The sequence below is a fragment of the Equus quagga genome, chromosome 10 (assembly GCF_021613505.1).
Source record: "Equus quagga isolate Etosha38 chromosome 10, UCLA_HA_Equagga_1.0, whole genome shotgun sequence".
In the NCBI taxonomy this organism is placed as follows: domain Eukaryota; kingdom Metazoa; phylum Chordata; class Mammalia; order Perissodactyla; family Equidae; genus Equus; species Equus quagga.
The window spans coordinates 89,453,470-89,480,987 of NC_060276.1; the positions used below are offsets into that span (position 1 = coordinate 89,453,470).

General features: G+C 37.5%; 1 protein-coding gene across 4 annotated transcripts in view; it reads right to left on the reverse strand.

Moving 5' to 3' along the window:
* Nucleotides 1-27,518, reverse strand: part of USP9X (ubiquitin specific peptidase 9 X-linked) — a 147,624-nt gene that overhangs the window by 11,989 nt on the left and 108,117 nt on the right. For 2 of the 4 annotated variants that reach the window (XM_046673909.1, XM_046673908.1), the window contains exons 25-38: nucleotides 26,045-26,170; nucleotides 24,450-24,616; nucleotides 19,356-19,464; nucleotides 18,594-18,740; nucleotides 17,869-18,015; nucleotides 16,880-17,102; nucleotides 14,839-15,059; nucleotides 12,182-12,372; nucleotides 8,032-8,205; nucleotides 5,246-5,387; nucleotides 3,296-4,049; nucleotides 2,579-2,702; nucleotides 1,613-1,838; nucleotides 461-590 (exon numbers count right to left, since the gene is read on the reverse strand). In XM_046673909.1, the coding sequence (XP_046529865.1) occupies nucleotides 461-590; nucleotides 1,613-1,838; nucleotides 2,579-2,702; nucleotides 3,296-4,049; nucleotides 5,246-5,387; nucleotides 8,032-8,205; nucleotides 12,182-12,372; nucleotides 14,839-15,059; nucleotides 16,880-17,102; nucleotides 17,869-18,015; nucleotides 18,594-18,740; nucleotides 19,356-19,464; nucleotides 24,450-24,616; nucleotides 26,045-26,170 (2,881 nt within the window). Of the gene's footprint in view, nucleotides 1-460; nucleotides 591-1,612; nucleotides 1,839-2,578; nucleotides 2,703-3,295; nucleotides 4,050-5,245; nucleotides 5,388-8,031; nucleotides 8,206-12,181; nucleotides 12,373-14,838; nucleotides 15,060-16,879; nucleotides 17,103-17,868; nucleotides 18,016-18,593; nucleotides 18,741-19,355; nucleotides 19,465-24,449; nucleotides 24,644-26,044; nucleotides 26,171-27,518 lie in introns of all 4 variants that reach the window. The other 2 variants (XM_046673907.1, XM_046673906.1) reach the window with 1 other exon arrangement.

Here is a 27,518-nt window from a genome sequence, read left to right on the forward strand (position 1 = left end):
TTGTATTATCCTTAATTTTGATTTAGTTTACCTCAACAAACACTTATGTACAAACTAAGTCCTCCACCCAAACTTGGTGAGTATCACGAGCACCTGGACCTTCTGAAAACATGGGTTCCTTTCACCAGCTCGGAGAATTACGATTCAGCTGGTGTGAGATGAGGCCAAGGAATTAGTATTTTCAAAAACCAGAGACATCTGGCAGCACTGCTTTAGGAGATAAAGATATGATTAACACACAGATCCTGACCTGTGTCTACTACAGAGATAAGAAAATGCATAAATAACTATCAAGTACAAGGTGAAAAGTACAGTCAAAAAAAGTTTCAGATAAAATTCACACTAGGTTTTATGGAATATTGTTTCTATTCCAGATCAGGTTACGTTTCACCACTTGACTTAAATGACTTCATCACTTCATATAATACATTCAAACAGAACTATGAAAACGAATTCTTACCTAAATTGGCATACATTACAAACAGGTTGAAATATTGCTGTAAATGACGCCCATGCTCCGAAACTTCTCTTCTCAAGAGATTTAGTACTGCTCTTAGCAAATGATCGCTCAGGCTTAAGTTGTCATAAGCCTATAAAGGATAAAACATTGGCTGTTTTTTCAGCAACAAGGTGCAGGTATGACATAATTCTATTTACATAAGAAAGGGATATACATACTCTCTCACACTCTCACACACACACACACATACAGAGAATACAAGCAGAAGTTTCTGGAAGGACTGATCACACAAGAAAACTATTAAAGGGCCAGCCCCAGTGACCTAGCGGTTAAGTTTGGTGTGCTCTGCTGCAGTGGCCCTGGCACGGACCTACGCCACTCATCTGTTAGCAGCCATGCTATGGGTGGTGGCAAACATAAAAAAGAAAAAAGAGTAAGACTGGCAATGGATGTTAGCTCAGGGTGAATCTTCCTCAGCAACGAAAAAGAAAAAAAACCACAAAGAACTATTAAAAAAGGATTACTTCTTGCGAAGGGGAATGAAGATCCCAGGTAGATTTCATTACAGAGCCTTCGTGCTGTTCTAATTTTTTTTAAAATGCAAGTTCATTTTAAAAAGACTTTAAAAATCATTTACATTACAGTAAGTGTATAATTAAGCCACTGCATGAAACTGAATGAACAGAGAAAATTTTGTTATGTTTTTAAAGACCCAATTAATCACTATTCATTGCTGTGCCATACTTTTTCAGAAGACTGGCCCTGAGCTAACATCTGTTGCCAGTCTTCCATTTTTTGCTTGAGGAAGATTGTTGCTAAGTTAACATCTGTACCGATCTTCCTCTATTTCATATGTGGGACACCGCCACAGCATGGCTTGATGAGCAGTGTGCAGGTCCACATCTGGGACATGAACCTGCAAACCCTGGGCTGCCAAAGCTAAGCGTGCAAACCTAACCACTATGCCATTGGGCTGGCCCCCAAAGTACTTTTAATGGAACTCATATACATCAGATTGTGTGTTGTGTGTGTTCACGTGCACACACGTTAGGTAAACATATCAATTAGATGTACACATATTTGTGACTTAAACTTCCAGGAGACAGAATTAATTTGTAAGCATTTAATCCTTAGAAAGAAAGCTGTGCATACCTGACTAGAAGGTCCAGGAGATGCAAAAGGTGAAGGACACGGTCCATCTTGCAAGGAAAAATGTGCAATAAAAACTATAAGTTTTGCAAATGCACCCCTCACTTCTGCACTAGGGCACTCCAGAAGGTATTCAGAGAAACGATTTGAAACATTAAAAAGGACATTATGAGCAAACCAAAAACGTACGTTCTTGCTGTGACGAAGGAGAATACACAATGCATCATACCTAAGGCAAAACAAACAAGAATCTCTGAGTATCAATTCAGTAACGTGTTTCTTATAGTATACGGATGGGTCTCTTTCTATGAACCAAATAAAAATCAAAGATCTTCTTTTACTACCCGAGTGAGCAAACCAGCAATGGTTGCTTCTAGTACTGATATTAAAAGGACAGATGAATACTATGACTTGGTCTGTTCTCAGAGTGACAAAATAGATAGACAAAAGCTCATTCAGTTCTCTACAGATCCATTACCAGACTCTTCCTAGGTGCAAGGACAAAACAATATCCACCCCTCCACCTTCCACGAACATCTTACATCGGATAAGTAAGTATAAACTGTTACATCAAGCTGTCACGATGGCTTCTGTCCTTCCATAATCATGAAACATTTTAATTTTTTACCTTTTTAATCTATAGCAGAATTTAATCTAGGGATGCCAAAACTTAATAATTTCATGGTTAAATAGCTTAGACTTTTAGGCATCATCCTATAATCTTTTGTACAGAGATGTAAACAACACGATACAAAGTAATACAACGAGAAGCCAGTTTTTGAATGACCAAAGGCCATGTTTAATCTAAGTAATTATTTCAAGATGCATTTCTCTCACTGCTACCAAGTTTTTTATTCTACATTCCAAAGCTGAAAAAAGAATTATCATGGTCTGGCAAGAATCAAGCAGCATATTAAAGAACCAAACTAAATGTTAGTGTAAGAGGAATGAGAAGTCAAAGCAGTGTACCAATCACTGGCAGAGCCACGGATTATCTTCTTGGTGTGGAATCCCGTGGTAAAGAGGAACCTAGCAGCAAGCTGAATACTAATCATAGTGATTTCTTCTGCTTCAGGCAACAGGTGATCTTGCCCTATAAATAAAATGCAGATTAAAAAAAGTTCAAGTATCTATGTTCAAGCCCCATTTTCAACCAAGTCTGCATTTCCACTAATTTTCAGAAGTCCTAACTTTGCTAAAACCTCTCTCAGGTTGCTTATGAAATAATTCTTAGCAGTTCACTAAAGCACGTTTCAAACTAATGCTTGAGTCAAAAACAAACTGTTAAAATCAACAAAAACTCCTCTGTTTCCAAATAGCAAGACAATATATACCGCTCAAAGACAACACAGTCACGCGCCCTTAACGATGGGGCTATGTTCTGAGAAATGCATTGTTAGGCGATTTTGTCATTGTGTGAACACCACAGAGTGCACTTACACAAACCTAGATGGTACAGCCTACCACACACCTAGGCTACATGGTCCTAATCTATGAGACCACCGTGGTGCATGCGGGTCGTGGCTGAGCATTTGAAATGTCAGTACGCGACGCATGACTGTAGTCATCTGAAATGACTTTAAAACAACCCAAAGTAAAACAAACATGTTAATGCCTGCGAAGAAATCCCACAAGTAAAATAAGAATTATGCTTTATCATCAAGAAGCTGACTGCTTGATACTTACCTGGAGGAGGATTTAAGTAAACACTATTACATGTAAGCAGTTTTTTCATAAACTGAAAATACTCCAAACTGTACTGCATTCGGTTATGCATGAACTGCACATTCTGTTTCCGAACACTTCTCTCAATGGCTGATGGCATAACGATCTGATGGGGCCTTGTGCTGATAGCAAGCTCTGATATATATTTTATCAACTCATCACCTTGGTCTATTGTGTCCAATCGTTCATAAAAAAGTATATACGCATTCCACCACCTTTTCTGGCGCCTGTAGGACATGCGTTTCATCATGTGATCAAATACTTCTCCCATGTACTCCCCACCAAAGCACTGGTTTTTCATTTCTTCATCATCATCCATTTTACACTCTGTTACATCTCCATCATCAAATTTATACCAGCGGTTTCTCTCACCATCTCCACCATTCCTTTGAATGATATAAGAATAATAATGTCCCCCACTCGCTTGACCACTGTGTACAAGCACACCCACAAGTCTGTATCTTGTGCTTCCTGCCGTCTCACTTTCAGACTGCTCGTTCTGTTGTATCAACTGACTCTCTGGGTTCACATTATCTCCTTCCAGCTTTGCAACACCTGCAACTGTGTAAGGTTCCATGTCCAGCTCTCGAGGAAATTCAAAATAATCATTGAACTTGATTGCACATTCTCTTTCCCAGTCATAGTCGAATCGTTTTAATTGGATAGCAAGAACAGGAGGTAATTTTTTAATTAGCAAGCGCTTTACAGTATCAACCTAAAATAAACAGAGTGAGTTACTGGATGTTCTCTTATAATCCACTGCAAAAAACAAATGAACTTTAAAATTCTATTATTAAATTCTCTCAAGACTAATCTGAAATTATAAGTGTAAACTAAACAAATAGAGGATAATGAACATAATCAAGGTAATGCTGCCACAGTTGCTATTTTTCAAAACGTTAACTAAAATAATATGAAAATAGCTTACGCCATTTATTACAAATTGCAAAAATTAGTGATATAGACATTACTCGCTGCCTGGTTTCCATATTGTCATTGCTATCTCACCATTACTTGTTTGATATTTACTGTTATTCTAATGAAAGTGGTCTGCTGTGAGCCAACTGAAGAAAGAGAATAAAGCAGCTAACAGTTACTGGGAAATCAGGTGCCAGGTAATATGCTAAGTGCTTCCCAGTACCACTGAACCTTAAGATGAGGATTACGAGTAGCAAAGAGGTTAAGTAACTGGCCTCAAGTCACAGAGCTGTGGGTGGGTGGGAGGCAGTACGGCTCTACAACTCAAGGTCTCAATCTCTAGACTTTAAAAGCTCTCTTTAAGTGGTGTATAACGTCACAGCAGAGGGACTTGGAGGTGAGAGGGGAGGAAGCCCAGAAAGATACACGTTATTTACTTTCCGTATGTGTGAACTCTCTCCCCCCAAGAGCTGTTAAGTGCCCACAGATAAAAACTAAGCAGGTGGGTCTAAAAGTCGGATCCAAGTGGTTTAAAAACACAGGTGGGAGAAGAAATCTTATGTGGCTGAATAAAGTAATGGTCTCAGCAAATGTCTTGGTCTTCACAAGTAACTCTGGACATGAGAGAAGAAATGCTTTCTGCTGTGGGCTCTGTAATGGCGAGGAGTTCAACCGCAGTTTGACTGGGTACAGATGGAAAATGTGTAATTCAGAAAAGAGAATGCGATAGGAAGCTATTAGGACCTCTAAAATGATTCACCCACTCTTATTTACCTGTTTTCCCTAGCCCTTCTGGCACAACTTTCGCTCAATCTTCTTTCCCTGATAAGTCCTTAAATCCGTTATCTTAACTACCTCTCTGCTACCACTATAACAAAGCAGGGTAGGGGACACAAGGAGGGGGACTGCTGAAGACAGACCAAAACAACCAGCTTCTTCCAAATCCATTAAATTTAGTCATAATTATTTTAAAGAAAACTGGATAATTCGTACCTTTTTATTACACTTTTCACAATGATATGCATTTGCACCTTCTAATAAATCTCCTTTGACGTATTGTTCCAAAGAATCAAGAAGATTTTGGTGATTTCTAATGTCTACATTCAAAGTCGTAAAAGATTCTTCACACTCGTATCTAAAGATATTTAAGAAACAACCAAATTGGACTTATTCCTTAGTTTTTAAAACATTTTAGTTAGTTATGAACTTAACGAAAACTACATTTGCAATATTTACAATATAATACAAAACCTGTAAGTCAGAGAATGTTATCAGAAAACGACAGTAAATATTTATTGGTTAACTTATCCTGTGCTGGGCATCACATTAGGTTGTTTACACACTATATAGACCAGGTTCTCAGCCTTCATGACAAGCCTGCTAGAGAACTATCAGGAGCTCCACTTCAGAGATGAGGGGACAGAGGTTCAGAAAGGTTAATTTGGTCAAGATTAGGCAAAACGGTGTTTTGAAGCCTGGTCTGTCTGGTGTCACAGCTTCAGCTCTTTATAGTCTACCATGCTGCTTCCTCCGTTATCTATTTAGATAGTAATTCATGCGAAGGCCAAAGCATGAATTCATCAACTTCTGAAAAGGATATTTTAAACCATCACTGGGCTGAATTTTTAAATGTTCCTCCTTTTCTGTAATGGAAACCTTACTCAAGCACAAGTTTGAACACAAACAGAGGATAAGCAATCTGAGTAGGAGCCAGAATCTCATATTCTGGCAATTTCCCACCAAAGGAATTTTCAGATTTCTGATGAGACATTCATAAATTCAGAACACGGGACGTGGGGAGTACATTCTCAAACATCCAATTCATTCATTCAACAAATATATTGAGGATGCCTTCCTTGTGTAAAGCACTGTGGAACAGTCAATGTTAAGATAGTCCCTCATATTTAGGGCTTTTCAATTAGTTAGGGAGAAAAGACAGGTGCACAAAAGGCATTTATAAGTGACATGAGTGGAATATGAAGTGGATATTAAGCAAATTGCTACTATAATCGGGGAACAGCCCATAGAAGAGAAAAAGGAAGTCAGACCTTATAACTCCAGTTAAAAAGTAGGACGTTCCAAGACAAGAAATGTGCAAAGTTTTTCTGTAAAAGGCCAGGCAGTAATATCACACACTTTTGAGGACCGTGAAGTCTCTGTGCAACCACTCGACCACTCTGCTGTTATAGTGAAAGCAGCGAGACAACAGGCAAAGGGGTGGGGACGTTCCAATAAAGCCTTACGGAGACAGACGTCAGACTGGAATTGACCCACGGTCCGCAGTTTACTACCCGTTCTAGACAAATAATGCCTTAAAACAGATAGACTCGGGACTGTTACCTTCTGCAATATAACCAGAACAAGACTAGTTATAGAGCAGGGATTTGAACTTTGGGGATCTTTAAGATCATGCTCTCTGGACAATTTCACCTAGCAAAGAAAACCAAGAACTTCCAAATAATTTTGAAAACTGTCTAGGGGCTGGTCCCGTGGCCGAGTGGTTAGGTTCGCACATTCCGCTTCAGTGGCCCAGGGTTTCGCCAGTTCGGATCCTGGGAGCAGACATGGCACCACTCATCAAGCCAGCTGAGGCGGCGTCCCACATGCCACAACTAGAAGGACCCACATCTAGAATATATAACTATGTACTGGGGGGCTTTGGGGAGAAAAAGCAGAGGAAAAAACAAAAAAAAGATTGGCAACAGTTGTTAGCTCAGGTGCCAATCTTTAAAAAAAAAAAAAAAAAGAAAACTGTCTAAAACAAAGCTAGAAGGACTGACAAGAACAGATGACCAGAAAGTTTGCCATTCTATCTGTAATCAAAAACAAGAGGTTAAAAGGATAATTGTACTGCCCACCTAATACAAAAGGTCTTTCATAAGGATGAAAAGTTGTCCAGGCTACGTGAACAATTACATGCTCTCGTTTTGAAGGAATGTTATAACCCAATGGAAATTTCTCTTGTATATAGTATTACCTCTCCCCCACTCATTTCCCCATGTTCAAAAATGGAGCACCCCTGCCAACCACATATACACACAACCCATGACTACAAATAATACTGTTTGGGCTTGTAGAAAATACTATCTTACTGCGATATTTTGGTGAAAGAAGATTTCAAACCAACATTAATTGATAACATACAAGAGAAGTTTCAAAGCAAAACTTCCATGTAATAGGGATAAATGTGAATCTATCAGGAATGAACTTTAACAGTTATTTAACTATTTTCAGTAAGGGCCCTTAATCAAACAATTTCCCTTTTAAGTCAAAACAATATTTGTTTACGCAACTCTTGCTGTGAACGTTTTGTGTGGAAAACATACTTTAAGGATAACGACAATAATCAATGCTATTTTAAAAGTCAATATTTCACTTGTATAGGAAATAGTCCTCCATGTCTGGCTGTCATCTTCTAAACTTAAAATAATTATAATATTGTAAATATATTAATTCTAAAATAAAGGGCAAATTTATAAAGTAACACCTGTGGCTATATGTAAAATGCCATTTTATTTCCCCAGGAACGACCATACGTGAAAGAAGGTAAGAGTATGAAATAGTTAAGAGACTAAGTGGAGTAAAAGGAACCAAAAGTTATGGCAAAAAACAAACAACCCCCCTGCCCAGTGCTAAGGTATGTACAGTATATAATTCATCCAGTCTCAGGTATTTAGTAATTGGTGGTATACTTCACTTTTATATATAATTACTAGTAAAAATTTTAGTTAGCAAATAAACAGTACAACATACACTTTAAATATGTAACTGGCACTTACCTATGTGGGCAGCCTTGGCAAATCTTCTGATCAGCAAAGGAACCTCCTAAGACTTTACTTAGCATAGCTGGATGTCCTAAGGCTTTCAAAGCTTCATCTAAACTATCCACCAAGGAATTAAAAAATTCTAAAGCATCATGTTGCTCACGCAGATTAACAGGCTCACCCCAAAGCCTAAGAAGGGATGGAATAAAATATGTAATGTGCAATACTCCCAAACAGTATACACAAATATTTTTCAGGGAAAAAAAGCAATATAATCACAAATGACAGTATTTAACTCAGATTTTATTCCTTAATTACATGAGGAATTAGGAAAAAAAATGCTCTTTCTGCACAGAGTGCAGTGGGGGAGAAAGTGAGGCTCACAGTAAAAGCAGTACTACAGCGGGAAGAATTACCATGAAACTACTGGGGCGGGTGATGGACAGTATGGCTCTAAGAAGGATGGCTGCTTTAACTGATATGGTATATGCGTGCATTTTGAATCCAACTGAAGATGCTATTAAAATGGGGTGGTGGACCTCACTCTTACGTAGATGTTATAATTACTGTTTTCTTTCTTCCCTTTTTCTTTAAATTTCGGGTTATAGCTACAGTGCAAAGGTTATATCTATTTACTCTGAATTACATTGATTTTCCCAAGTGAAAAGAGAAGATCTGACTTGCTCCAGAGTTGACCTCTTTCGAATAAACTGAGGACTTAACTTAGGCAAATCAATCCTGAGAAAACAAACTATCAATTGTGTATACCACAAAATGAGAACTGATACTGCTAAAAATTAGGCACTGTTGGAAACTATCAATGACATCGAATTTTGTATTTACAGAGTAATATACATAGAGAATATAAGTGAATTCATTTTAAGCGAGAGATATGAAAAATGCATTTCTTCTCTTTTTAAATTTAATTTTTATTGAGGCAATGTTGGTTTATAACATTAGGTAAATATCAGGTGTACATCATTATATTTTGACTTCTGTGTAGACTACATAGTGTGCACCATCCAATCTAGTTGCCATCCATCACCGACAAATGTATTTTAAATATGCTAGAGGTACTAATTGTCTATTGATAAATTCTTGTGTAACACTTTTTCTATGTAGCAGATAATCTCATTCCAATTAGATTTTAGACTTTAAATTTGCATATAGTGAGTTTAAAAGAAAATACATAATTATTTGTTAAAATCCATTTGTTTCACTATTGGAGATGACACCAATCCATTCTATTTACTTTGAAATTGTAGTCAACTCCTCATAATTTCAAAAGTAGTCAACTATTAATTACAAAAGGGAAAAGGCACCTTTACAATGAGAGGTCTGTTAAGAACCCAAGTGATCAAAGTAAATCTCACCAATAATCAGATAAACTGATACCACATGCCTCCGAATGCAGTGCAACTGAGGCATATAACATCACCTACACAATTTTCTTGCCAAAAAAACAAAAACAAAAACATGTTTAACTGAATCAAATCATGAAGAAACAACTGCACAAATCAAGAAAGTGAGACACCGCAAGACAACTGGCTTAGACTCTTCAAAAATTTCAGTGCCACAAAAGTCACTGTTTTAGAGAAAACTAAAGAGTTAACAACCAAATTCTTGTGATTCCTTCCAGGGTATCAGACTAGGATCGGGGGGGAAAAACAAAAGTCATAAAGAATATTTCGGGGAAATTGGAATACACATTGATGAATATTAGACATTGTTAATCAACATTAAATTCTGTGGGTGTGATAATTTTATTATACATAAGTAGGAAAATGTCCTTATTCTTAGAAGATAAACGTTGAAGCATGTACGGGGGTAAAGTATCGTGTTTACAACTTAGTATCAACTGGTTTAGGAAAAAAAATCAAACAAAAACCAAAACCCAAGTATACATACCAGCAAATATGGCAAAATGTTAACAATTGGTAATCTGGGTAAAGAATATAACATAAAGGTGATTATTGTACTACTTCTTCACCTTTTCTGTTGGTTTGAAATTTTTCCAAATAAAAAATTAGGGCTGGGGAGGGGAATGTGGTTAACTAACCCACATGTATCAGGACTGTATTTCATATCTAAAGTGTGGATAATCCCAAAGTGCTCGTCTACACAAACTGCAAGATCCACTAGCACAGGGAGTAAATGAGAAGTCAAAAATGCAAATGCATTCTAAGAAGAGAGAAAACTATTAACTAAATGACAAATTTTCAGATAAAAGATCAAAAAGCATGAGAGTAATTTGGAAGAGGAAGAACAGAAATGCTAAAAGCCTTATGGCAGAGATGGGACCAGCTAGGGAAGGAAAGAGAACAGAACAGCGAGAGAGGAGGGCGAGGGTGTGCCACGTGATAGGACTGAAGGAGCAAAAGCAGAGGCGGGAAGAAGGGTGGTGCAGGCAAGCCGGGAATACAGATTAAGTAGGGGCCTAGGCAGGGGCGTCAGAGGAATTTACATGAGAAGTCATAGGTAGGCTATCGTACTATAAAGCATTGGTCTCAAAAAGAAATCCAAGTAGCATCCTTGTAGGGAAAGGAGCTGCTCTGGTCGAAGCAGGGAAGGTGGAGTGGCAGCGCCAGGTGAGCCTTTGCTGCCCCGTTCTCAGCTGTCTGGGAGATCCCCGGAAGGCATTCTAAGGAGTATTATTTTAAAACCCACTGTTATGAAGGATTATAGCTTTGTTCCTACATGGTGAAGAGTTCTGTGGTTGTAGTGTTGTATTTTAACAGCGCTTGACACATAACAGGCAATGATTAAAAAAAAGTGAAATAAATCAAGTCAAAGAAATAAGATCAAGATGCAATCAAGGATTTTTTAAAATAAAAAAACAGAAGAGAAAACAAATTTATCCCATCTTTCTTATAAAATTGCACACTAGAATGGTCAAACAGTTGGTGAAGGAAAGTTTCCCTTTTGAGATCTAGTCCGGCTAATATAAAATTAGAATACTGCCACTTTGTAACCCCAATGAAATACTGTATTTAGGCAACGACGATCAATGGCTGTTATCATAAGAAGGGGAAGAGACAGACACTATACCTCTCCTCACCGAGGTAAACGTTAAACGTTACCACCTATGAAGCAGCTTTGACTATCCATTCCAAAAAAAGAAAAACAACACCTCAATCTGATCAAGCCTCTATATCTCACTATCTATTTATAGGAAATACAGGGGACTGAGGAAACTAGAAAATACTAAAATACCACAGGGATCCCATTAATAAAATCGAGATGGTGGGAAAATTTACAGGGTAAACCACCTGTTTTATTTTTCGCTTTCAACAAATAATTCCAAGGGTGAAAAAAGATTAGAAGAGGCACTGGCCCAATGGCGTAGTGGTTGAATTTGCATGTTCTGCTTCGGCGGCATGGGGTTCGCCGGTTTGGATCCCTGGTGCGGACATGGCACCGCTTATCAAGCCATGCTGTGGCAGGCGTCCCACATATAAAATAGAGGAAGATGGGCACGGACGTTAGCTCAGGATCAGTCTTCCTCAGCAAAAAGAGGAGGACTGGCGGTGGACGTTAGCTCAGGACTAGTCTTCCTCAAAAGATTAGAAGAGACTCAAGAGTCATACCTACATCTGCCATATATGGACTTCATTTGGATCCTGATTTCAAAAAACAGTAAAAAATAATTGAGAAAATTGGGTAAATTCCAACACTAACAAGAATATTAAGGAATTTTTAAAAGACATGATAGTATCATGGTTATGTTTAAAAAAAGAGAGATACATACTGAAATATTTATGGATGAAACTATGTATTTAAGATTTGCTTCAGAACAATCTGGAAAGAAGAAGATTAAATAAGATTGCCCATGAGCTGACAACTGTTGAAGGTGGGTGATGAATACATAAGGGTTTATACTATTCTCTCTACTTCTATATATATTAGAAGTTTTCCAAATAAAAAGTTATTACCATCTTCAGAGACTAAAGAATGCTGCCTCTCCTTACTATGACACTTTCTACATCCTCCTTTGGGGACAATGACAAAAAAAAAACAACTGAGAAGCAGGGTTTGAATATTACTATTGCTTGAATATTAAATAAAAAATGCCTTCCACCATATACTTTAGAAGTTTAACATTAGTGTATTGAGATGTTCATAAAGGTTTAAGCAGTATCCTTATTACTCTCCATCCATAGTTTACCTGAACTGTTTCCAAAATCCTCTTGGCACATAGTACTGTAGTCGAGAAGCAGCTAAATGACCAAAGATGACTTGAAGGTGTCTTAGAACACCAATATTGTACTCTTTCCTATCTTCTGTTTTACTTAATGCTGGTTTGTCTTCAAATTGTTGAGGATATCCAAATACATCATCTCTGGGATCAACATTGCTCTAGAAGTAAAAAATATCATTACTGAGTGAATCTAACTTTAAAGTATGATAAAATATGTTGAAACAAATGCCAAACAGAATGATCTGTACCTCTATTTCTTATCTCCAAAGCACTTAACTTTTAATTTATAAATTTTAATTTATAATATTGGTGCTTATTCCCACCACTTCGCATAAGGAGTGGTCATAAAGGAATAATCCTATGTACTGGAGAGCTAGATAATATACCGGAGTAGAGTACAGTGATTAACTAAGACTGAACTGTACACAAAGGCAGGCTCTGCCACTTAGAAGCTAAGTATCTTAGAGCAAGTAAGTTACTTAACTTTTCTAAGCATCAGTTTCCTCATGTGTAAATAGGGATATACAGTCTTCATGTAGCTGTTGTGAGGATTATGAGATAATGTATATAAAGCACTCAGAAGTGTAAACATTCAATAAAATTCAATAAAATATACATATTAACAGCAGTAGCACTCTTCAACAAATGGTGGTGGAAAAATTAGATATCCATAAGCAAAAGAATCAAGTTGAACTCTTCCCTAACACTGTACAAAAATTAACTCAACATGGATCAAACACCTGTACGCAAGAGCTAAAACTATGAAACTCTCAAAAGAAAACAGAGGGTAAAAGCGCCACAACATTGGATTCAGCCATGATTTATTGGATATGATACCAAGGGCACAAGCAATGAAACAAAAAGAGATATATTGAACCTCATGAAAATTAAAAACTTTTGTACAAAGAAATTGGAACCCTTGTGCACTGTTGATGGGAATACAAATTGATGCAGCCACTATGGAAAGCAGTTCCTCAAAACACTAAGAATAGAATTACTACATGATCCAGCAATTCCACTTCTGAGTTTACACCCGAAAGTACTCAAGGAAAGGTCTCAAAGAGGTACCTGTACACTCATGTTCATAGCAGCATGATTCCCAATAGCCCAAAAGGCAGAAGCAACCCAAGTGTCCATCGATAGATAAATGGATAAACAAAATGTGGTATACCCATACGATGGAATATTATTCAGCCTTAAAAAGGAAATTATGACACATGCTATGACATGGATAAACCTTGAGAACATTATGTTCAGTGAAATAAGCCAGTCAGAAAAGGACAAATAATATATGACTCCACCTATATGAGGTACCTAGAATAGTCAAATTCTTTGAGATAGAGAATGCTGGTGGCAGATCAAAGGTCTGAGAACTCTGATATAGAAATAGACAATATCTAGTCCCTACAATGAGAAAGCTGAAGTCTAGAGAAGGAAACGAGCACAGAGGCAAAAAACAAAAAACTGAAGAAACCCACAGTGCAGTGGGTGCCGAGACAACAGAGAGTAGAGGGTACCATGAGAGCAGAGGTGGGACACCTTATTTCAAATTGTATCATATTTTGCCTGCCTTGTTTACTTCTTGCTGGTACAATTAGCTATCTCTACTTGTGATTAACTCAACATCTCAGAGATGTGATGGGCTACAGAACTAGAATTTCAATTTCAATTTTCACTCAGAGCAGTGGTTCTTAACCAAGCATGGGTGTCAGCATCCCCTATGAAGCCTTTTTAAAAGAAGTAAAAATGCTTAGACCCCAACTTCTGAATGACGTGGTTCAGTAGCTCTGGGACAAGAGTTGAGGCAAGCATATGTTTCAGAAGGTCTATAAATGATAAACTACCTCAGAGCAAATAGTTCCAGTGACTGAAAGAGAAAAGAACCATTCAAGATATTCACTACAATTAGAACACACTCCAGCTTCTCAGCACACTATGAACAGGAAAAGGTAAAATAAAAACAAAGCAATGGAGGGCGGATAGACACACGACTACAACTTAAGTCTTGCCATATTCTCTTCTTTAAAGAACCACGCCATAGTCATGTCAACTCTGATCCACCACCACAGCCTGAACTTTCCCATAGCTTTTTTCTGCATTTTCTCTACTTCGTAGGCAGCCTTAATTTTGCCAAGAGACCACATAATATTTAAAACAGAGAGAAGTTTGTTCCCTACACAAGAAGAGCTATGATGTTGGGTAAATGTAAAACTAACCTAACAGTAAGCACGGATAATGAAACTGGTATAGTATACAACTTGGCGTAAATTAATGGAAATATATAATTTAAAACATCAAATAGAAAAGTAAAAATATAATTTAGACTATTATTAAAAATGAAGATTCTTATCATTATACAAACTCCAGATTATACTAAACAGTTCATACTTAACTGTTGCTTTAAAGATACCTAACTGTCATAAAAATTAACTCTAGTTTAAAGTGTGGGAGACAGTGAGCACTATATTACGTCAAGAGGTAGCAGTCACACTGGAAGAGTCTAGCTTTATTTTCAAATACACGTCAACGGGTGCAATGAAAGTACCACACTCTCTAAGAGAGAACAACCGGATCTAGCATCAGAACTTCAAACACAGAAAACAAAAGCACTAAATAAAATTTACCTCATTGTCCTGCTTCTCATCCCCAGACATATCATCATCTACATCACTACCTGTGCCTTCAATTGCAAGAATACCGTTCCTGATGGAGGGAATCATGTAGAGTTGCTGAATCACAGAATTCATATAACAAGTAGCACCAGCATTCTTCAGCCCCACAAATCCTTTGGGTGGGCGGGGCCCAACAGGTGGCAGATATTCCCACTCAGTAAGTGCTTCACAAGCTGAGAGAAGATAAAAGATTCTTGTAGTATGCATACAACCATTTTGTCCACTTTTATAGCTCTATTAGTTGATAAATTAACATCACCATCAAGTACACACTCCTATAGTTGCCTGAAGCAGTGCTCCAAGCGTGCACCTCACCCTCCACAAACCTAAGTATACAAGAACACGTACCACTCCACAGGTTCTTACCCCAGCATCCACGAACCCACGTTTTATCTGGAGTTGTTCTATGGCAATCTCACAAGATGGTATGATGCTGATTTCTACGTGTTAACCTTACTTTTTAGCTTTACTGTTTAGTCATCATGAACTTTAATTTTTTTTTTAATTTAGTAATAAGAGTAACACCTGCTTTACCTATAATCACAATGATATTTTGAGGAGCAAATGAGATAGTAGATTTGAAAGTTCTGAGAGAATTGTAAATCACCATACATCTCCCTCTACCATACTATCAAGTGTCTACAGGACCGGTTAAACAAATTATAGCATATTGAACTGAAAGGTATATAGCCAATAAATGAAACTAGGTAAATATTTGTGTGTTGATAGTGAACAATCACAGATATATTGGGGGAAAAGAAAGTGAAGAACAATGTGTGTACTACATGCTAATCTGTGGTTAAAAAACTAAACAAAAAAGATCTTTCATACACAGAGATGCTGGGAGGACAGACATGAACTGAGGATACTGGTTACAGTTATCAATGGGGGACTGGGAGACTGGAATGGGCAGGAAACATACTTTTTAGTATATACTGTCTTTGGTACTTGAAATTTTTACCATGCAAATGTACTACTTACAAACAAGGGGCTGACCCAGTGGCATAGCGGTTAAGTTTGCACACTCTCCTTCAGTGGCCCAGGGTTTGCGGGTTCACCCAGGTGGGTCCTGGGTGTGGACCTACCTACCATGGCTCATCAGGCACGCTGTGGCAGCATCTCACATACAAAATAGAGGAAGGTTGGCAAAGATGTTAGCTCAGGGCCAGTCTTCCTCACCAAAAAAACCCAAAAACCAGAAAACACAAGTGGACTTTCTCTTTCTGCCATCTTGGAGCCTGTGGAGGTGTGCTGGGAAGAGGATTTCTAAAACGGCAAATATATCTGGAAAGCTGTGGTCCAAGGCTATTTTTTCTATCTTTTGTTGGCTATAAAACCAGAGGGAGCACACAGCTCCTCTTCCTAAAACTGAAGGTGTTCATGCCCAAGGTGAAATTGAATTCTACATATTTAAGAGAGGTACTCATGTGTACAAAAGCAAAGAACAACACAGTGACTCATGGCCGCAAACTGAACAAAACCAGAGGAATCTGGGGAAAGGTAACTCATGCCCATGAAAACAGTGACATGGTCCGTGCCAAATTCCAAAGCAACCTTTCTGCCAGGGCCACTGGACACAGACTCCTTGGGATGCCATACCCCTTGGGGGTTTAAACTTATTGAAAACTAAATAAGTCAAAGTGTGGATTAGTTTGAAAAAATGAACAAACAAAAAACCCCCCTTTAAGTTAAAACAAAACCTGCCTTACTATATATAGATTTGGTAAAATAAATAGCCTAAGGTCTAACCTTTTAAGCAGACAGTTGAATCAGAATCTCCTAAAATGTTATTAAAAACATCCTTATATTCTGAAATACAAGTATCAAAAAATAGGCTGACATGTTCTTAAGGATTTACTATAATCAACTGTATCCTTAAGCTTCGCAGACAGAAAAACATGAGTTGAAGATGTTTATTAAAAGAAAAACAGGAAAACAGGATTTGAACACATAAGAGAATTGTCATCACAACTTTGTACTTTAAAATACTTACTAGTTATTGCTGTGCCAATGTAATACATTTCAGTCAAAGAATCTACAATCTGTTTGAGATTCCTCACACAGCCAACAGCTAATGCTACAAGTAACTCAAAACCAGCATTAATGGTAGCTGGTGAACTACAGACTGGAATAGCCTGCTCGGCTGGCAGCTCTCCATTTCTCATATACTGCAGGTAAACATTGGATGCAGGGAAGATGAAATCATCAATTAATTCCTACAAGAGTTGAAAAAAGGATTATGTATTAACAATGACATATATAATCACTATGTTATACATTATACATACTTACATGACATTTATATATAAATATGTGACATACAGAAAGTTATGTATATACATTTTTTTTTAAGGAAAGAAAAATGTCTCTTAGAAGGAAATAATGTTAAATTACCATCAGAATTCAAGATCTCATTACATCTCAGAAAACTTGGATTTTCTAACAAAAAGATCTCACTTCAAAACACTATTTACTATAATTAACAAATACACCCAGTTTCTCAGGCTAAAAATTTAAGCATCAAGAGCAATCTGATTGTAACACTTAAAAAACTTAGGTTTTAAATAAAAATAATGCTAATTTTTTTTCTTGAGTTACAATGTATGTGAAGAAACTCATTAAAGAAATACGATAAACAAGCAGCACAATCTTACAAAACAGAGGTTTATCTCATTTTGAAAAGTTCAACACAGTGAAAAATTCAGATTTTCCAAAGAGAAAAATAGTGCTTATTTACTTTATAAAATACATTGTATTGAAATTTTATTTATGCAAAACTCAGAAATTATATTTTAAACATTACTACAACCTCCACATTGATTCTTAAAAAGTAGAAAAAAGATCAAGATAATATACTGATATGACACTATAAATTAATCTGACAGATTTGCTAACAAACATTTAGAAAGTTATGATATAACTTTCTAATAAACATTTAGAAAGTTATGATATCTAGTTTAGGACCAGGACAACAGAACTTACTTTAATGAGATTAGCACCTCCTTTTTCACAACCAATATGATACTTTTTCTCAGGGGTTTGAAAGGCCAGTAACTCTTTTGTTACCCCAAGGTGGCCTTCCAAGATCGTCTCTTCAACACCCGTTTCACCGGTTCTTTTAACATCATCCTGCCAAAGACAAAATGCCAAATGCCTAACTTACGAAAGGGAGGTAGAGATGGAGGGAGAAGCCAGAATAAGAGAGGGCTGGAAGGACATGAGGATTTCCCCAAACTTTTCTATTCTAAGCAAGTTTAAGTTCTCTAGAACTTTCTAGAAGTAGGCTTTACAAACTACTAGAAGAAATGCTAAAAGCTGCAAATCTCTTCAGAAATATATTCTTATACAATTCTAAGATTATCAGGTGTTAAGATCAAGAGTTAAATTAAGTGCTAGTATATTTTGATGACAACAATTCAAGAATTCTTTTTAAAAGACGAAAATATGCAAAAAGGCCGAAGATTCTCAAATGGAAGCAGCTGAAAATCAGTATTCCAAATCTCCAGTAAAACAAAGCATTTTACAAAACTAGTTATGCATTTATTCTGTGAATCATCAGTTACTACTATTTACCAACAGAGCTTGTCTTCTTTGGTCCTTTTTATTACTCTTTGGTGTTTTTCATTTAACCAAAATGCTCAAAACTACAAACTATTAATAAAATACTACTTATTGATATGGTAAACACAGTACCTAATGCAACTTACCCTAATTCTTTTAAGCCAATCAATTTCATTATTGAGAAGAACTTCAGCGTTGGGTATATTAATATTACTGTTGTAAGCATAATTAAGAAGATGCCTTAAAAGAGTGAAGTAGTCGCCTGAATGTTTAGCTCTCTCTCTCGCTGTGCTCTGAAACAATAAAGTAGAATAATATGAATTTTTTATGTCCGTGCTTAGAATCCACTTTTTAAAAACTAGAATAGGTGACTAAAAGAGTATGGGAAATCACTAATATTTTATTTATTAAATAAATATAGACTGCTCTAACTTTTTTAGGTAAGAAAGAAAATATTTATGATCACACATCGAAAATGACAAATACAACAAAATTCTGAAAAATAAAATTTAGACATTGCTCAACCTTATTTGTCCATAAAAAAATTATTTCCATAACAACAAACAACTACTAAAATAGCTAGTGGTCTGGGGATACAATGACCTATATTCTGGTCCTCATTTTCCGAAGTTGTGGGGCCACTTTGATTTTCTCTTTTTCTTTTATTGAGGTAACATTAGTTTATAACATTATATAAATTTCAGGTGTACATCACTCTATTTCGATTTCTGTGTGGACCACACCATGTTCACCACCCAAAGACTAATTACTATCCATCACCATACAGATGTGCCCAGTCACCTCACCCCCCAGCTGCTCTAACTTTAATATCAGCTAAAACCATAAATTCCTGAATGTTCCTTGTTTAAACAAGGAATTACATTGATAAACATATTAAAAGATCTCACCCCCAAAACGGTAAAGAGCAGAGTAATGAAGAAAAGCAGAGGCCTGTGTCCCATGCAACATCTGGTGCACATTAAAAAGAATTGCTCCTGTGCCACCTGGCGAACAGTTCTGAAATAAAAAAAAAGAAAAGATGCCAACACTGTTCTCTCTTGGGGGTGGGGGTGGGAATAAGGAGTAGGTAAATTCTAAGTAAAAATATGAGGTAACACTCCCTTAAGCCAGCAACACATAACAGATGAACTTAGGCTGTGCGTCAAGAACTATAGTCTCAAATTGCCACCGAAGAGTTTGAGGGATACCTTCTAATACCCCTTTTTTGGAACAGGCTGGAAACGCTCCTCTAGGTACAGGATGGTCTACAGTGAGCATTATGCATCTTTTTGGCCTTCCACAGGATTTTTATTCAATTGGGCTTTGAGGCAAACAACTCTACAGGAATTCTGCTGCAATTACAATAAGGACATTGCTGCATATGTCCCTTAGATTATACCAGCAGTTCCCAGAGCATGGTCCCCACATCAGCATCAGGATCATCTGGGAACTTGTTAAACATACAAAACCTCAGGCTCTATCTCAGACCTGCTGAATGAGAAACACTGACAGTGGGTCCCAGCAATTTGTATTTTCATAAATCCTTCAGATGATTCCAACGCACACTAAAGATGAGAACCACTGTATTATACAATATTCCCTCTGTGATGACCCATGGGAAAAACTTGTCTCTGGTCCCAGTACCGGGAATTTTCCCTGATTGTTATGGATCTTACTAGAATAAATGCTCCAAGTTGGCAGAGACATCATCTATTTAGTTTACTACCATGCCTCTAGAATCTAGAATAGTGTTTCGCATTCACTAGGTGCCAAGAACCGGTTATCAAATGTATAAATACTATTTTTGTTTATAAGATGGTGGTCTGTCTCCAGTAGAAAGTAACCTCTTTCAGGGCAGGGCTCTGCTTTATTGATGCCAGAGTTTCTGGCACCTAGAACAACATCTGACATATGGAAGATGTGTGCTAACTTAAGCATTTGTGTATCTTACAGACATTACAAACGACATTTCACGGTTAGCTATGTTTCCGTCTTTGTGCTAGCTGACAGAGAGCTTAGACGCAAATTTACAGTTCAATGTAAAGAACCTGAATCTTCTGTGTACCAACCTCTTCCTAGATATTTTTTAGGTTTCTGAAACCCGTACATGGTCCTATAAACCAGAAGGACTTTAGAAGCTTTGGGTTGAGTTTGGTGGAACCCAAGAAAATCGAAGTCAAGAGTGCCTAGTTTTCTGGGATAAGGTCATTAATGTTTATCAGATTTTCAAAGGTATTATGTTATTCATGCTGCCCTAGTTTATTTTTTAAAAAGTTAGGCATGCAGCCCCAATAGAGTAGGGGTCTATAAAGAGCTGGTGCTTGTCAGTTCCTGATGAAACCTGTCATACATGCAGACCTCTTTAACGCTTCAAATGAAACACATGTCTATCAACAAATCCTGTTGCCAGTATCTTCACAAAATACTCAAAATCTGATCACTTCTTACCACTTCTACCATATCACTGCCATGTTTCCAGTCTCTGTCATCTATTCTTTGGATTAATGAAACAGTCCGCTTTTCCTGCCACTCTATAACTTATTTTCAACAAAGCAACCAGAACAAACTTAAAACGTTAACTCAGACCACATCATTCCTCTGCTCAAAACCCTCCTATGGATTCCAATCTCACTTAGGGTAAAAGTCAGTGTCCTCACAATGATGTCTAAGATCCTTACAGGCTGCTTGTTACTTCTGTGATCTCACCCCCTACAAGTGCCCTCCCTCATGCACTCTGCTCCAGCCACACTGGGCTCCCTGCTGTTCCTTAACATGTCAGGCATGTCCCTACCTTGGGACATTTACACCTGTTGTTCCTTCTGCTTAAAACACACTTCCTCCATTCTCTACACGAATGATACTCTTTCAGAGCTTTGTTTAAAGGTCACTTGCTTAGGGAAGCCTTCTCTGACTATCCTATATAAAACCGAATGACACTAAGCCCCCACTCCTTATCCTCTTTCCTGCTTTATTTCTCTCTATAGCATTTATTACTACCTACACACAACATATTTTCCTGTATGTCTTCCCTCCCTACTCCTCACCCCCAATAGTATGTAGACTCCAAGAAGGCTGACATTTTGTCTGTTTTGTTTGTTATATCCCCAGTAGTTAGAATAGAGCCTAGTACATAATAGGTACTCGATAAATTATTTAACAATGAGACTGCCTACCATATTAAAATCTAACACTACTTAGATCTCAGCGTCAAAGGCTTTCTGTAAACTGACTCCTACTAATCTCCTTTACAGTATTATCTTTTACTCCTCTTTTCTACACATCAAACCAGGCTACTCGGCTCTGTCCTGAAAGCACTACGCCAGGAGTGGCAAACTCAACTGCCTCCATGCATCAGAGAGGTAACACAAGGAGTTAAATAGGCAGGGTATAAAGCAACGGGTGCTGGAAGGGGCTGGAAAAAACCATATCCACCTAAAGGAATACAAATCTGATTGTGAGAGATTACAATAAAATAAAGTCAGTGTTACGAGGTGGAAGCAGATCTCATCTAATAGGAACAGATGTCTGGGAAACCTTCCGGGTCTGGGGATAAGGAAAACTTAATGGAAAATGTGGCATTTAAGTTGAAACTTATGATTAGAACCAAGAGTCAAATTGTGGAGTGCCTATAAACCAAATTTAAATGTTTAGACTTAATTTAAAGGCAATGGGAAGACATGGAAAGATTTTAAGCAGGAAAACAACATGATCATATTTTGCAAAGATCACTTGGTCTGCAGTGTGGTCCACAGATCAGAGTAACACCTTAGTCGTGCAACACTAGGCGTGGGAAGATTAAGGATACTGCAGTTGTCCAGGTAATGGGCGCTGGGTGCTTAGACAGGGGAAGAAGTAGCAAGGAGAAAAGTGTATGGAATCCAAAAATACACGAAGTAAAAACAAGACAACGGGGAGTGAAGGTGTGAGAGAGGACACCACCAATGTCCATCTTCCATTTTTATGCACACATAAATCTTATGCAAACATAAGCTCACATGCTACATTCTGCACAGAACCTTCACTTGTGCTCCTTCCAGGAAGAAAATAACTTGAATTCCTCCTCCGATTTCCAAAGCACTTTTTCCCTTTTATGACACTAATTTCTGTCTCAAAGTTCCTCGAGTGCAGAAACTATCTTATTTGACTTTGGACAAGCTTGACAATTGCTAAGCACACCGTAAGAACTCATATAATTTGCTGGGGGATTATAATTACACAGAGTCAGATTGTGTGGCAGAAATAAGTTAGAACTCAAGAGATATGACCTTGTCATTTAACTTCAGTCTTAGGCCCTCCATCAGCAAAATCTACTTCTCAGTTGCTACAGAATTAAGTGAGAAAATCTATGTGGGAAATGATCTGTAAATAGCTATACTGGTTAGTAATGCGATTATTCAAGTATAAACCCTACCTGAAGGGCAGCCTCGTGTATATATGCCCACAATCCCTATCTGAAACCCTCGGGGCCAGATGTGTTTCGGGATTCCGATTTTAAAAAGGCAATGATAACAAATAATGTTCAGGTCAGGTTACAACATGATTGAAAACTACAGGGCAGGGTAAGAATCAGTACTAGACAAGAAAATCAGATACCTAAAGCTCAAAAAGATCTTAAGCTTAGAAGACTCCCTTTGGTGCTGAAGACAGGATGACAGGCGTAACGAGACAAAGTGCTGCTACAGTACAGTATTTCATTGTGTGCCAAGTTTCAGGGAGGAGAGGAGAGAAACGGTTCTAACTTCCTACAAGGGGAATTTTCACAAAGGGTAGAGGGAACCTGTTAAACCAAGTTCCTTAATGCTCAGTAGCCAAGGAAGTGAAATAAGTTCCCTAAATAGTTTAAGATTTTTTTAAAAAATCAACATAAAATAAGAAATCTGTTACCTCCAGGTTTGACTTGATTTAAACTGTTAGCTAATCATCTTTCCTCTTTAAATGCAACTGGACTTACTCAACCTATTTATCTTTCGTAACATACATAGCTGGCCAATGATGATAACGTCTTCTCAAGGAGATAGCAAGCTCAACCTTTTCTGGGGGGGATCCTGTTAAAGGATTTTCTGAATAGGCTGGACTAGATGTCTTCAAGGAAATTACCAAGGAATTTCTAAAATAATAGACATTCCCACTTGAGGCCCACTAAATCACTTTATAGCATCCTCTGGAGTTAGCAGGTTGAACCTACTCCCTTATATCATGTACATTTTTTTTTAAAAAAGTTTCACTTATCATTAGGCTTCATTTTAGCAGAATACTTATTTTGACTTTACAATAGCTTTTCATCAGGGATTCCTCACAATGGCATGTGACAGAATAAACAAAGTGAACATTTTCTCTTTTCACAAAATGTATATAAGAGATTAATTACACATAACAGTGGCACTAATTAGCACTCGAGTTTAAAAAGTTACCTTATGAAGGTCAGGATGAGATTGACATAAGAGGATGGAAACCAACGTTTTCTAAAAATCTGACCAACATGAATAAACAGAAGCCCGAAACAAAATAAATGTAATTAATTAAATGCTCTTGAAATTAGGGCTTTATAGTTGGTCTTAACTCTCAGTGTAAAGTGTACAGTTCTTACCATAAACCTGCCTTGTGAATTTCATACTGAATTAACTTCAATAAAAAACAAAAAAAGACCAAAAAAACCCAGAAACTTGGTCATCTAGGTATCCGAGATAGGCAGCTGATATCCTATTTAAATCTTGTAAACCAGATTTTAAAAATGGCTTAAAATATATATACCTCTTAGGAAAAACTAAATTCTGAAATTAAAGAAAAATTAATTTTACTTTGACAATTGACATTGGCATTTTGCAGAGACTAAAACCAAACAAATTTAGCTCTACACAAAACATGGTTAAATAAAAATTTCCTAAACATTAATGGGCTATGGAGACAATAAATATTTGAATTCTGGGATAAATTCTGCCAGCATAAATTAACTCATTTCTGCTTACAAAAATAAGTTTATTACAATTAAAGAGGACACTTACTTGCTGTGACAGTGTAATAGTAAGTCAATAATGAATGTCTGCCAAGCCTTTTCTTTACTAAGAGCATCTAAGGCTGTTGGAATCAAGGCAAAACATAACGTCATCACTTCCAATGCTTCACAGCAAACCTGTTCATCTTCCAAGTCCGGCTCATTGCCTGCATTGGTCTGTAAAATTACAGTCGGGCAAATTACCTAGAGATGCATTTAAGAAAAAAATCTCATACAACTTCAAGTTAGTGCTTAAAACTTACCTACTCGTTTAAACCATTTGGCCTCGGCCTCTTTCCTGCAACTCTTGAGGCCCCTTTGGAATAGTATGGAAATGACTATAATAGACAGTGAAGTCTAACTACAGTATTTTGCTATGTCCCAAGGAGGGCCGAAGGAACCCACTGAGCACATCACCAGCTTCTTTGTGCTTCAGGCTCCTGGAGACCTTCTGAACCAACAATCATTCCTTTCTCAAGAACCACTCCAGCAGTGCAATTAGATATTTCTGGCTGGGTTCCATTACGTAGCTTACCTACAGTGCCATTTTATTTGAAAGCAATTGCCTTGGACAATTGTTTAGGAAGGTTTTGAAGGTTTTATAACCTAAAATATACTTGCGTAGATAGCTAATAAATTCTAATCTTACTTTTTCAAAAATAACTACAGTACATGCCTGAAAATGAATAGGCATTGGAAGAGCAGCTGACTGAACAGCCAGCACTATACCAGACAGATACCAGAGGACACCAACATATATCCTGGGCAAATCAGGGTTATGCTGGCCACAAAAGGTAAGCTCTACCCAGCCAGAAAAGTTCCTGTAACTTAATTTCCTCTTCTAAATATGCAGCAGTGGCTTCAGAGGCAGGTACAAATGATAAGAAATCAGAGTTAAACAGAGCCTCTCTTCTGCAAATAATTTGCTTAACCCTAACGAGAGGTCAGGGATGATACCTAATCGACTGATACTCTTCCTACTTTTGACTGCTTTAAGAGAATCAAAAATACTTAAATGCCACGATACCAAAACTGACAGTTACCTAAACTAAAATTCACACAGGACAGAAAGATGATCAAAGAAGAATAAAGAGAATGGGACGAAGTAAATTTAGTATGAGACAATTATGTCTGGCCCCAGTGAGAAGTAGAAAAAACTGTTGCATATTAAAAAGAAAGGAAAAAAAAAAGGAGGGAACTGGCCCAGTGGCGTAGTGGTTAAGTTCGTGTACTCTGCTTTGGCAGCCCAGGGTTGACTGGTTAGGATCCTAGGGGTGGACCTACACACCGTTCGTCAAGCCATGCTGTGGTGGCATCCCACATAGAAGAACTAGAATGACTTAACAACTATGATATACAACTATGCACCGGGGCTGGGGGGAGAGGGAAAAGGGGGGGGGGGGGGGGGGAGGCTCATGGCAGGATTCTGAAGTACTTTATTTTCAAAGTAAAGTTTTACTGTATTCTCATCTTAATTATAGCTACTAGTTAATTTTCGATCATTAAGATGCAAATGATTGGATTTTTAAAGATAGCAGACATCATAATTCAGCCTCACACACAAACATTTATTTAAGAGGAATATATTTCTGTGGTAACTCTTACCTTCTCATAAATTTTAGTGATTTCTTCATTTGGGCTAAATACTAGCTGTAATGCCCCACATCCTGACGCCCAGGTAATTTTTTGTATAGCTCTAATTACACAAATATCCGGCATATATCTTGAAGCCTGCAAGATAAAGAGTAATTAAAACTATTGACAGAGTGTGAGAGTGGAATAATCATTAGAAAAGCAAAAACGTTTCCTCTCCCTGTAAAGGAAACAGGAAGGGCTGTGAAGGAGTACCACTGTCTTTAGGTTCCCAAGTTGCCTTTGTCCCATTGTTTAGTTTAAGAGCAACACCAAAAAGTATGCTCTCCAAGTTATTATCTGGCTCTATATAGTAGTCCCCCCATTATCTGCGGTTTCACTCTCCGAGGTTTCAGTTACTTGCAGTCAACCATGGTCCAAAAATAGTAAACGGAAAATTCCAGAAATAAACAATTCATAAGTTTTAAATTGTGCGCCATCCTGAGTTGTGTGATGAAATCTCTCCCTGTCCTGCTCCATCCCACCCAGGACATGAATCATCCCTTTGGCCAGCGTATTCACGCGGTATACCTTACCTGCCTTTTAGCCATTTAGTAGCCACCTCAGTTACCAGATCAATTGTCTCAGTATCGCAGTGCCTGTGTTCAAGTAACCTTTGTTTTACTTAATAATGGCCTCAAAGTGCAAGAGTAGTGATGCTGATAATTCGGATATGCTGAAGAGAAGTTACTGTTTTTAATCTTCTACGGTGCCTAATTTATAAATTAAACTTCATCATAGTCATATGTACATATAGGAAAAAACAGAGTGTACATAGGGTTTGGCACTATTCGAGGATTTAGGCATCCACTGGGGGTCTTGGAATGTCTCCCTGAGGAAAAGGGGGGACTACTGTACTACTTTCAGAAGACTCTTAAAAAGACTACAAAGGTGATCCAACCATTGCAAGCCTAGTGTTTTTACCCAAGAGAAATAAAAACCTATGGCCATACAAACACTTGTACAGAATGCTCGCAGCAGGTTTATTCACAGCCAAAAAGGGGAAACAATCCAATGTCCTTCACCAAGTACGCTGATAAACAATGTGGAATATTCATAATGGGATACTACTCAGCAATAAAAAGGAATGGACTAATGGTCCGCAAAACACAGATCATTCTCAGCCATTATTCTGAGTTATAGAAGCCAGACATAAAAGCACACACACTTGTATGATATTTCACTTGCATAAAATTCTAAAAAATGAAAACTACTATATAGTGGAAAAGATCAGTAGTTACCTGGAGCCAGAGGGAGACAGAAAAATGGACTGCAAAGGGGCATATGGAAAGAGTGATGGAAATGTTCTGTGTCTTGATTGCGTCAGTGGTTTCACACATACATGCATTTGTCAAAATTCATTGAATTATATACTTTAAAATGATGCTGTTTATTGTACATAAAGATAATCAAAACCAGAAAGTACTAATATTAATATTCAATAAAG